At 42.5% G+C, this 13,275-nt stretch overlaps 1 protein-coding gene across 1 annotated transcript in view; it reads left to right on the top strand.

The window, feature by feature from the left end:
- The first annotated feature begins 2,335 nt into the window (after nt 1–2,335).
- ASB11 (ankyrin repeat and SOCS box containing 11) overlaps nt 2,336–13,275 on the top strand; it is a 36,662-nt gene continuing 25,722 nt past the window's right edge. The window contains exons 1-2 of the mRNA XM_007070502.4: nt 2,336–2,513; nt 6,085–6,164. Coding sequence (XP_007070564.1) covers nt 2,336–2,513; nt 6,085–6,164 — 258 coding nt within the window. The remainder of the gene's footprint in view (nt 2,514–6,084; nt 6,165–13,275) is intronic.

Below are 13,275 nucleotides of genomic sequence, written 5' to 3'. Positions count from 1 at the left end.
CACCGCAGCCCTGCCGCCACTACCCCAGGGCTTTAAATTGCTGTCTGGGAAAGCTGGTCCTCGTACGGCACACCGGCTTACTTTCACCTCTGCCACTAGATGATGTCACACCCCACCTTATATAGCTTTACCATAGGGCAGGAACCCTTTGTTTCAAAACACAGTTCCCAGTCCAGCTTGTGGAAAAATACAGGTACCCAAATGGAGCTCAGGATCATGTGGTCTGGTCACATGCCCTTGCAGAATCATAGTAGCCATTACTTACAAGCTGACTGAAACGTTCACAAGAAGGCTAAGCTCTCCCATAGTCCATTGTCTTTGCTGATGGGCCGTCAGCACTGTCTGGCTTCTTCATTGTTGTACCTGAAAGGCTAGTTGTGGATGTCACCCAGAATAAACACATTTGAAATACAGATACATAGTTAATATTCATAACTTCAGATTCAAAAATGATACATGCATACAAGTAGGATAATCATATTCAGCAAATCATAACTTTTCCATGGCACTTTACATGACATATCTTATAGCAGATGCATCATAATTATGTTATAATCATATCACAATCATACTATTATGAAGAATATGGGGTGCAGTGGCACACTAACCCACTCTTTGTCCCTTCTGCATCAGAATTTGATCTCTGTCGGGGTGTTTGGTGTGAAGGAACTCAGCAGCATTGAGGCAGTGCCATCTCATATAGCCCGGGGAGGGGCTAGGGCCATGAGGCATGGGTGCCGCCCCTCTACAGGTACTGCTAGGCAAAATTCTCTGGCTCCAGTGCGCTGGGTGTGCATATACCTAAGTGGAATAAACATCTGCATCACATCTCGAAGAACCACAGTTACAGTAAGTAACTATTTATATTCTCTGTTGCAGCAGTTCTCAGACACTGGTCTGTGGAGAGCTGGCTGGTCACATGATACTGGCTCTTCCCCTTATTTTCATTTGCTAAACTGCATTAAGTTAGCTGATAATACATTATTTTACTTATCCAGGTGAACCATTGCAGTAGTTATGCACTTGTGAGAGGGAAAGCAGCTGGTGTGCATAAACATTTCCTTTCTTATTAACATGTGGCGCATATTAAACTTCTTTACAGTATCACAGTTAGCTTCAAAGGTGACAGACTGCTTCACTTGAATTGTGCTTTTTTTTTCACCAGACAGTTTTTCTTTTCTCCTCCCCTTTTATCAGTCTGTCTAAGCAGTCACTGTAAGGGGTGCTAGTCACTGGGATCCGAACACCAGCGGGCAAGTACCTGTATTTTTTATTCTAGTGGTAGCTGAGAGACTGAAGTGTTGAAGCGTGACATGGGGATAGTTGGAATGCTGGAAAGCTGGGAGGAGAAGGAGGAAACCAAATAACTGCACTTGAAGTTGTCAGGGAAATAATTCACTGTAATATTTTGTTCCACATGTCCAACTATGAGGTATCTTTAAGAAGGGAGGTCTTTCTCCACAGCTGGTATGACCTTTGAGGTCGAAGTTCACTGAAGGCTACAGTCTTTCTCTGCGCTTGGGCTGCAGGTGAACTTGCAGGAAGGAGTGAGATGGTTCCTTCCTCGTTTCTAGACTATTCCCCTCCCCCAGATATTATTTATTTGTTTAGTGTTGACAAAGTGTGTGGGGATATTGAGTACACACACACATATTCCCCTACCCTCAAGGAGATTGACTGGGATGCTGAGCTAGCATAAAGTCCTGCCTGCCCATGCAGATCCCTTTGCAGGATTGGACCCTACCACAGACACACAAATTGGGAAGCACTGGGACATCATGAGTGGGAGGGTTGGTTGGCTTAATGACTTGGGGTTTTTACATCATAAACTCACTTCTGGGACTTATGGGAGAAGTGGTTTTTAAGAGGAAGTTAAATAATGGGAGGATTGTGCATTCACCTAAATACATACTGCCAAAGTGCTTTGGTCTGTATAGGAGCCATGTGCCTCTCAGGAAAAGAAAAGTCAACCTAATCCCAGAGAGGTAACATCTCTAATTTTCAAAAATTACACCTATACATTATGAAAACCATTGTTTCAGTTTCTTCAGTGTGCGTCATGGTATTTGTAGTGAATATCCACATAGTGTTTTCTGTCATCCAGAGATGGGAAAATGTCAGTACTTGACATAATTACAGCCCAATAAAACCATGAAATGATTTAATACCCAGCATTGTTATTCAACATCAGTGGCTGTCCCAGAATAAAAATGGAATGTATTTTTGGTAACTGAGGAACAGCAAGTGCTGGAGGGTTAAAAATAGATGTCATATGATACCAGTTATAGCCTGGTGAAACTTAGCAGACCTGGGAAACTTCAAAGAGCAAGCCAAAATGGAGGGCAATTCTATACTCCATGCTTTTAACAACATCTATTTTGCAATCTTTGCTTTATTTTGCTTCAAGCTTTTAATTAAGATTTCTTTGGCTCTGCTGACCCACTTCTATATTGTTCAAGGCAACAGAAAAGAGGCTGCCAGGATAGCAGAAGAGATCTATGGAATAGCGCCAGGTAAAATGTTAATTATGGGCACTAAAGAATTGAGCCGTGTTCTAAGTTTTATCCCTTGAGAAATTAGATTTTAACCACTGTGTTGCTGTAGGTTGAGGAGGCGATTGATAAATGTGTAAAATGTATGTTTTGTTCTGGCCACAAGTGCATTCCACTTCCGAAGTCTTTGCAGAAGCAATATGGGTTGGCATGTTTTAGGCATGCAAAATATGAGACTCTCTATCAGTTAGCCAGCTTGACTGTGAACAACACTTGTTTAAGTATAGTAAATATAGAATAATAGTAAAGTAAATAAAGAAGTTTGCTTTGGGAAGCAAAGAACTTGTCAGAGTCAACTGTGTGAGTGACAAGGGTTTTACTATGTATCCTAGTTTACAACCAGAGAGCATTTAGGGAAGAGGTTTAGACTGTGGGTTTTCTGAAGAAAGATACCAGGAAGGGTGTAATTAATGCCTGACTGGATCTAAGTCTAGTGTCCATGTTCTTTTGAACCAGACCATAAAAAAGAGCATAGCTAAAATTCCTGTGAAACCAAAAGTATGGAAATGACTATACGTAATGGGCCTCCAAAGAATCATTTTCCCATTTGTTTCTTTCCAAGTAGTGTTTCTACAGACTTAAACACATTTGTCACAATAGTGCATTGATAGGAATTAACACAAAAGTAACACTTCTAATTAAAAAACAACAAGGAGTCCTTGTGGACCAAATAAATTTGTTAGTCTCTAAGGTGCTACAAGGACTCCTCATTGTTTTTGTTGACACAGACTAACATGGCTAGCACTCTGAAACCTGTCACTTTTAATTAAAACGTGTTATGGCTTTAAAAATAACTGCTAACCAGTAATTGATTTCCTAATTAAATCATAAAGACACAGTATTTAGTGACATCATTCTTATTAGGGGCTAGACTCTGAGACTCTTATTCAGGATGTGTATATATACACATATTCTATACAGCCTGAGGCAGACACCTGAAATGGAAAACTTCAGTCTTACTCTGTGAGTGGTCCTATGGAAGCGAGTGGAACTATTTGCAGTGTAAGATGACAACTCATTGTAAGAGTATCAGAATCTGGGCCAAAGTGAAGATACAGCAACTTATTACCAAGCTCATATAAAGCAGACTAAATAGTTATTTATCCCCATCTCTGCAATGTGTTAGAATCTATCTTATGGTTTATTAGAAAAGAGTGCTGTTAATTTATTGACTAAGTACTTATTACATATGCCTTAATTTAAATTTCGTGAAATATTTGATAATTGGCTTTTCCCACCTGTATACAGATTCTTTATCTAAGTGCATACAAAGTTACCAGGACTCCATCATATGTTTATCTGCAGGTTGCCATTTGCAAATAGCTATCAAGGATAATCTTTCAAAACACAAGGTCATGTGATGTTGTTGCCTGCGCACTAGATTGGATTACAGATACAGTGTCACAGCCTAAAGTAAAGCAATGTTGAGAGAAGCAGCAGCAGAGCTGCTTAAATTATCTGTAGAAACTTAGAAAGGACATAAAATTTCAGACATGCCTTTGGTAACCGGGGAGTTAAGAGACGCCCCTTATGGGAACTACATTTGCCACACGTTTCAGGGAGGTATGTTGCTGTAGCTGACATGGAAATATGTGTGTGCATTCTCATGGTGAGAAGAGTGCCTGCTTTATGTAACATGAAGTGTGTAAATATATACATACAGTATAGACGTGTGTGAAATGTTTGTATATGCAGCACAGTGTGTGTGTGTGTGTTAGGTTAATTAGAGGTGGGGGTGGAAGCACCGTCTATTATTAAGGTTGCTGGCTGCTTCCCATTATATAACTTTGCCAAAGTTTTAACTGTTCAGACTGAAATTTTTCATGTGAGGTGTCTGCCTCAGGGTGAATAGAATATGTGTATATATACATACTTAACTTGCAGGCAAAATGTTTCAGCATTTTCTGAGAGCAAGGCTAGGGAAAAATCCATTGTTCTGCCTGTGTTCAAAAATTCGGGTGGCCTTTTATTTGAGAAGAACTAGTGCTCCCACACTTTGGAGCAAGGACTTGCAATCTGGCAGGATGGTCCTCTGTATCCTTTTGCCATTCCTGTGAAAATCTGCCCAAATTTGGCGTTGTAACCTTGCCACTGCAGACTCGGTTGGGACTAGTGACTGAAACTGAGGGCCGGGAGCTTGTCTCTTCTGTGCTCAATGGGTATGTCTACTCTGCAATTAAAAATCTATGGCTGGCTTGCGCCAGCTGACTTGAGCTCACAGGGCTCAGGCTTAGGGGCTGTTTAATGGCAGTGTAGACATTTGGGCTCAGGCTGGAGCTTGACCTGTGAGGTGGGAGGGTCCTAGAGCTCAGGCTGCAGCCCAAGCCCAATGTCTACACTGCAATATAACAGCCCCTTAGCTTGAGCTCTGCAAGCCTGAGTCAGCTGGCACAGGCCAGCAACAGGTGTCTAACTGCAGTGTAGACATACCCTTAGTGGCCTTCTGCTGGGCTCAGGCAACATGGAGGGGGAAGCTGCCTGATTGAAATGCAGAGCGGATAAGATGAGAGACAGCTCTGGGTGGGGAGGCAGAGAATAGATTGGGAAATACGGAAAAAATGTGGTTCTGATGAGAACTGGACTGAAACCAAATTTCAAAATGTCAAAATTTCCCACAAATCTGAGATTTCTGCCAGCTGTAATTGTGAGGCAGTTTGGTTTTAGATGCTAAACTGTGGCCAGTAAATTCTCTCTGCCTGAATCACTCTAGCTAAAATAACTTCTGTAATGATCTGCTTGGCTGAACATGTATAAATCTGTTGGTAGCAGCTCTATTGAAGTGGGACCAAAAATGGGCGGGGGGAAGACAAACTAAGACAAAGTAGCCAGCATTGAGAAGTTTGTTGTTCAAAATGATGTAGAAAAGCAGGAATCAAGCACCTGGCAGAGTGTATTTTTTCATGTTCCTCTGAAATCATCAAGTGAGGAAGAGAAAAAAATACTATTATCTGCTAATGTGTATAAGTGGGAAAGGTAGACACATTTATAGTATGTATTAGTTTCAGAGAAAAAATTGCGGGAGACAAATTAGAATTGGCTTGATGGACATGTCACCCCCAAAGCTAAGCTAGTGTTTGCATGCAATACATCTCATAACAAAGTGAAAACAAACCCATAGAGCAATTTGTGACAAAATTTAAGTTACCCAGTAAAGCCTGTGGCCAAGATATCTTTAAAAAAAAAAAAGGTGCAGGGTTTTGAAGATTGTCCCAGAGAGTCTCAATGACATTGTACTCCTAACTCACATCGGTACTTTTAAAAATCCCTGCCATAAGGCTTTACTTAGGTTTCTAAATAAGTGACCTGATTTTCAGAAACGCTGGGTGTGCAGCAGTTCCCACTGAAATCAATTTTCGTAGGCAATCGCACTTTGTTGGTTTCAGGCCAACACTGACACAGCTTGAACAATCCTCCCAAATAGATAAGGGGGGATGTGTGTAATAATTTGTCTTGTGATTTTTTTGGAACTGTTTGTATCTTGATGTCTCTGTGCCTTTGCAATGCCTTTGAATGAACTCTTGGGCTGTTTTAGGTTCATGGGCAGATCGATCTCCTCTTCATGAAGCTGCTTTCCAAGGGCGCCTGCTATCTTTGAAAACGTTGATTGCACAGGTAAGAAACCAAAAATAAATAAATAAAAGGTTAGGTAGGCCTCAGGATTTTTTTGGTTAGATCTTAGCCATGAATGATGTGATAGATTATAGTGGGCACTCTAAGACATAGAGTTAGGGTTCTAAATAAAAAGATATACTAGACACATTTTGTCATATTAAATGTTGGGGGTAAGCTCAAAACAAAGGCCACAGATCACACTGAGTTATAATAAGCAAACATGATCTTTGGGTTTCTTTTCAAAGGCAAACAATACAAACAGGCTTCAAAGGACTTGAATATAAAGATACCAAAATTATTTATCCTGTATTAATGATCAGGTATTACACTTCTGTAAGGCTGCAAATGTGCATGTTGCCTTATAAAACAGAGCCAGACATGTTCCCTGCCACAGAGCAGCTTACAAGCTCCCAGTCCTGTGAGGTGCTGTACGGCCTCCACACTCACTGAAGCCACAGATCCAGATGGGCAAAAGTGGGGAGGAAAAAAGGATCGAGGAGAACAAGAGGAGAAAGGGGATAGTGCATAGGTCCGAGGAGCAGATTATAGTTAGAAACTCTAGGAGAGCAATTAACCAAAATGCAACCTGGAAGGATAACACATTGGTTCTCCCTTCCTGAAAATGATCTGCTACCAAGGAGATGGTCCATTGAGTCCAAGTGCAGTCTATTTTGTCATAATACAGATGTAGAATTCCAAGCAGTGGGAAACATTTAAAATCTTTTAGCAAAGGCAGCCAGTGTTCACTGTTTGGTCACGACTTGGATTAATTGTGCTGGTCTTTGGGACTTAGTGGATGCTGTAGTGGAAGAAAAGAAAATTTTCCTTTTTCTGCACAGCAGTAGGTTTCAAAAATTATTTATATTCTGATCTATCAGAGTCAAAGGCAATGTCTACACTCCAGGCGTTGTGATTCCCTGCCCACTACCACCTACTCATGGCAGCTTGAAGAGAACTGGTCTTCGTATGAATAGCAGTGTAGCATGGGAAGTGGGAGCTGTGGCCTGGCTTAGCTGAGCCACGTACAAACCAGCTTGAACCCACGGCTATGTACTCTGTCTGTGCTGCTGCGACTATACTGTTGATGCTTGCACTATCTCCCTCAAGCTAGTGTGAGAAAGTCTACACAAGCTGGGAATCACCCCTTGCTCAAAGTGTAGACATTGCCAAAGTGTGACGTCAGTCACTGGTGCTCAAGATTCATCTCTTCATTCTTTATTTCTCACGGGGCTGTCCAACTCTTTCTGTGACGAGGGCCATAAGACGTTTTGAATTATGGTTTATGGGCCAGACCAACAAACTTAGGGCCATATCCCACCATTGATCCACAACAAAACAATAGAGGTATTTACAATGATGAAGGGTAAAACATGACCATGATGCAGTAACTAAACTCTTAGTACCTTAACTGGAGTAATTTCATTCAGATCACGCACTGGGAAAAATGATGCACGATGCCTCATTGCTTTGTCTGTCTTTTGTTTGGTCATTTACGTGCATTTATTCAATTTGTATGCATACGTGCACAGACACTGTCTTGTGGTGACTGTGCAAATTGCAAGCTTAAGTTATTTGAAAAACTATTTTTTAAATTCTCACCATAAGGCTTAAGAGTTAGCTCTCGGTTTTGGTGAATGGGGGGAGTTCACTCTGCTTAGAGCTGTTCTTTCAGGATGTCCATAGATTTAGGAAGACAACAGACTGGACTTCTACATAAAGTGCTTCCGCCGATGTACACGGGCTGAAATTGTGGAAAAGCAGCATCACTTGCCCCATAATCTCAGCCGTGCAGAACACAATGCCATCCACAGCTTCAGAAACAGCTCTGACATCATAATCAAAAAGGCTGACAAAGGAGGTGCTGTCGTCATCATGAATAGGTCGAAATATGAACAAGAGGCTGCTAGGCAGCTCTCCAACATCACTTTCTACAAGCCATTACCCTCTGATCCCACTGGGGGTCACCAAAATAAACTACACCATTTGCTTAAGAAACTCCCTGAAAAAGCACAAGAACAAATCTGCACAGACACACCCCTGGAACCCCGACCTGGGATATTCTATCTACTACCCAAGATCCATAAACCTGGAAATCCTGGACGCCTCATCATCTCAGGCATTGGCATCCTGACAGCAGGATTGTCTGGCTATGTAGACTCCCTCTTCAGGCCCTACGCTACCAGCACTCCCAGCTATCTTCGAGACACCACTGACTTCCTGAGGAAACTATAATCCATCGGTGATCTTCCTGAAAACACCATCCTGGCCACTATGGATGTAGAAGCCCTCTACACCAACATTCCACACAAAGATGGACTACAAGCCGTCAGGAACAGTATCCCCGATAATGTCACGGCAAACCTGGTGGCTGAACTTTGTGACTTTGTCCTCACCCATAACTATTTCACATTTGGGGACAATGTATACCTTCAAGTCAGCGGCACTGCTATGGGTACCCGCATGGCCCCACAGTATGCCAACATTTTTATGGCTGACTTAGAACAACGCTTCCTCAGCTCTCGTCCCCTATCGCCCCTACTCTACTTGCGCTACATTGATGACATCTTCATCATTTGGACCCATGGAAAAGAAGCCCTTGAGGAATTCCACCATGATTTCAATAATTTCCATCCCACCATCAACCTCAGCCTGGACCAGTCCACACAAGAGATCCACTTCCTGGACACTACGGTGCTAATAAGCGATGGTCACATAAACACCACCCTATGCCGGAAACCTACTGACCGCTATTCCTATCTACATGCCTCCAGCTTTCATCCAGACCACACCACACCACACCACATGATCCATTGTCTACAGCCAAGCTCTACGATACAACCGCATTTGCTCCAACCCCTCAGACAGAGACAGACACCTACAAGATCTCTATCAAGCATTCTCATAACTACAGTACCCACCTGCTGAAGTGAAGAAACAGATTGACAGAGCCAGAAGAGTACCCAGAAGTCACCTACTACAGGACAGGCCCAACAAAGAAAATAACACAACACCACTAGCCATCACCTTCAGCCCCCAACTAAAACCTCTCCAATGCATCATCAAGGATCTACAACCTATCCTGAAGGACGACCCATCACTCTCACAGATCTTGGGAAACAGGCCAGTCCTTGCTTATAGACAGCCCCCCAACCTGAAAAAAATACTCACCAGCAACCACACACCACACAACAGAACCACTAACCCAGGAACCTATCCTTGCAACAAAGCCCACTGCCAACTGTGTCCACATATCTATTCAGGGGACACCATCATAGGGCCTACTCACATCAGCCACACTATCAGAGGCTCGTTCACCTGCACATCTACCAATGTGATATGTGCCAGCAATGCCCCTCTGCCACGTACATTGGTCAAACTGGACAGTCCTACGTAAAAGAATAAATGGACACAAATCAGACATCAAGAATTATAACATTCAAAAACCAGTTGGAGAACACTTCAATCTCTTTGGTCACTTGATTACAGACCTAAAAGTTGCAATTCTTCAACAAAAAGACTTCAAAACCAGACTCCAACGAGAGACTGCTGAATTGGAATTAATTTGCAAACTGGATACAATTAACTTAGGCTTGAATAGAGACTGGGAGTGGATGGGTCATTAAACAAAGTAAAACTATTTCCCCTTGTTTATTCCCCCCCCACACACACACACACTGTTCCTCAGACATTCTTGTCAACTGCTGGAAATGGCCCACCTTGATTATCACTACAAAAGGTTTCCCCGCCCCTGCCCCCCGCTCTCCTGCTGGTAATAGCTCACCTTAAGTGATCACTCTCATTACAGTGTGTATGGTAACACCCATTGTTTCATGTTCTGTGTGTATATACATCTCCTCACTGTATTTTCCACTTCCATCTGATGAAGTGACCTGTAGCCCACGAAAGCTTATGCTCTAATAAATTTGTTAGTCTCTAAGGTGCCACAAGTACTCCTTTTCTTTTTGCGAATACAGACTAACACGGCTGCTACTCTGCATCAGTTACATTCAATTCACATTTGGAAGGATTTTTTCACTGCCATAAAGTCTCAAAACTTTTCTCTCAATGAATGGTTGAATTCTGAGGAATTGGAATTTGTCATATGAGTCATATAAATACTTTTAGAAAGCCAGATCCTGCCTGTGAGCTAATGTATTTTATGCCTCTGATATGTTACAAGACATCTCTCTCTGTGATCTCTACAGAAAGTAGAAAATAGGAGATGCTCCGGAGCCACTGTACCAACTGTCAAGGACAAAAGATGGCCTTAATTTATTACAGAGTACTCCATAGAACAGCCCATAAGAGCGGCCATACTGGGTCAGACCAAAGGTCCATCTAGCCCAGTAACCTGTGTTCCAACAGTGGCTAATACCAGGTACCCCAAAGGAAATGAACAGAACACGTAATCATCAAGTGATCCGTCCCCTGTCGCCCACTCCCAGCTTTTGGCAAACAGAGGCTCGGGACGCCATCCCTGCCCATCTTTGCTAATAGCCACTGATGGATCTATCCTCCAGGAACTTATCGAGTTCTTTTTTGAACCCTGTTATAGTCTTGGCCTTAACAACATCCTCCGTCAAAGAGTTCCACAGGTTGACTGTGCGTTGTGTGAAGAAATAGAATCATAGAATATCAGGGTTGGAAGGGACCTCAGGAGGTCATCTAGTCTAACCCCCTGTTCAAAGCAGGACCAATCCGCAACTAAAGCATCCCAACCAGGGCTTTGTCAAGCCTGACCTTAAAAACCTCTAAGGAAGGAGAGTCCACTACCTCCCTATACTTCCTTTTGTTTGGTTTAAACCTGCTGCCTATCAATTTCATTTGGTGGCCCCTAGTTCTTGTGTTATAAGAAGGAGTAAATAACACTCTTATTGACTTTCTCCACACCGGGCATGATTTGATAGACCTCTATCACATCCCCCCTTAGTCGTCTCTTTTCTAAGGTGAAAAGTCCCAGTCTTATTAATCTCTCCTCAGATGGAAGCTGTTCCATACCCCTAATAATTTTTGTTGCCCTTTTCTGAACCTTTTCCAATTCCAATATATCTTTTTTGAGATGGGGTGACCACATCTGCACGCAGTAGTCAAGATGTGGGCATACCAAGGATTTATATAGAGGAAGTATGGTATTTTCTGTCTTATTATCGATCCCTTTCCTAATGATTCCCATCATTCTGTTAGCTTTTTTGACTGCCACTGCACACTGAGCCGATGTTTTCAGAGAACTATCCACAATGACTCCAAGATCTTTTTCTTGAGTGGTAACAGTTAATTTAGATCCCATCATTTTATATGTATAGTTCAGATTAAGTTTTCCAATGTGCATTACTTTGCATTTATCAACATCAAATTTCATCTGCCATTTTGTTGCCCAGTCAGCCCACCATTATTACAATCGTCTTTTTTTTCTTTCTTTCTTCCCCTTTTTTTTTTTGAGAGAGAGAGAGAGAGAGAGAGAGAGAGAGAGAGAACTCTGAAACCCAAGTTCCATTAATCTTGAAAAGCAGAAATGGGTCCACTCTCTCAGGTTGGATCAAAAGTTAGCTCCATTATCAGTCTGAAAGAGGAAATGGTCTGGCCACAATAAATGTGTCCTTCTCACATCCCTTAGTAACCAATGCTGACCCAAAAATGAGATCCAGAGTTTTTCCATCCATACACTGAGCCTGAAATTCATAGTCCCATTGCGATTTTCTATTGTGGTGGCCATGAGATCCTGAGTCAATCTAAAACAGTCATTGTAAACATTTGCTGAAGTCACTTAGGCTAACAAGCCTTGGTGATTCCCAAAGAAGATGGGACATAAACTCAGGCAATGTGAGCCACAGGTTAGGGTCACTGGCCTATGCTACTGAGATAAGACCCTGTAAGCGACAAATTGGGCAGTTAACAGGGATTGATCAACTGGCCTGTGCTTGCTGTTAGCCTCTTTTGTGTCTCTCAGTATTTGCTATAACCGGGATTTAAGGGTACGTCTACACTGCAGAGAAAACCCTGTGGTGCTAAATCTCCGAGCTTGGGTCAGTGGCCTCAGACTTGCAGGGCACAGGCTGAAGGGCTGCAAATAGTGTGGCTGTCTGGGCTTGGGCAGGAGCTCAAGCTCTGAACCGCTGCAAGGGGAGAAGGTCCCAGAGTCCAGGCTCCAGCCCAAATGGGAACCTCTACATTGCTCTTAGTTCTTGATCATTCTTAACCAACCCTCCAACTTCAAGTAATTTTTAAGGTAGGAGGGAAAAGTACATTCTGGAGGGGGAAATGAAGGGTGCAAGTGATAAGGAATATGGCTCACTTGTTCAGCTCTCTCTTTCTGGCTCTAGTTTTTCAGGTTGCCATGATGATCATATGGTACTATATTGAAGAAGTGCTGTTGGACTGCAGCAGTGAACATGATTTTTGTTCCCTTAGAAATGCCAAAATATGGATTTACTTAATGGCATTTCTTTAAAACATGCAGCAATTTCACAAATAAAAGCACATAGCACATAGTTTAAAACAAACACAATTTTCTCCCTGCCGGGAGGAATGAAGAAAGAACAACCCATGACTGATGCTAAGCACATGGCTTGATGCGTCATTGGAAGCTACTCAAATACTACAGAGATAGGTGAAGTGCCAGAACGTGAATAGAACAGAATCCGCATGCCTAGTCCCTGGTGCATCATTATACTTGTAGTACTTGAAGTGTTCTTGGTACTTTGCAGAATATAGAAAAATCACAGTACCTGATTTGCAGAACTTTACAACCTAAGTTTATAGGAATAGGGATGATGGAAAAAAAGGAGAACAAGAGTTATAACTAAAATCACGGGATTACTTTTTTTTTAATCTATGGTGGCATCTCCAGTCTGAATTCTGCATGCCTTGAAGCCAGTGGTGAGCTGGAGCCGGTTCGCTGGAACCGGTTGTTAAATTTAGAAGCCTTTTTAGAGCTGGTTGGGACAACCGGTTCTAAAAGGGCTTCTAAATTTAACAACTGGCCAAAAGTGGTGCCTTAGGTGCTGACTCTGTGGGTGCTCCAGCCCTGGAGCACCCATGGGGAAAATTTGGTGGGTGCAGAGAACCCACCGGCAGCTCCCCGCCCGGCCCCAGCTTACCTCAGCTCTGCCTC

Source organism: Chelonia mydas, chromosome 1 (genome assembly GCF_015237465.2).
Source record: "Chelonia mydas isolate rCheMyd1 chromosome 1, rCheMyd1.pri.v2, whole genome shotgun sequence".
Lineage (NCBI taxonomy): Eukaryota > Metazoa > Chordata > Testudines > Cheloniidae > Chelonia > Chelonia mydas.
The sequence above is the reverse complement of the archived record's forward strand: the minus strand, read 5'-3'. Positions and strand labels throughout refer to the sequence as shown.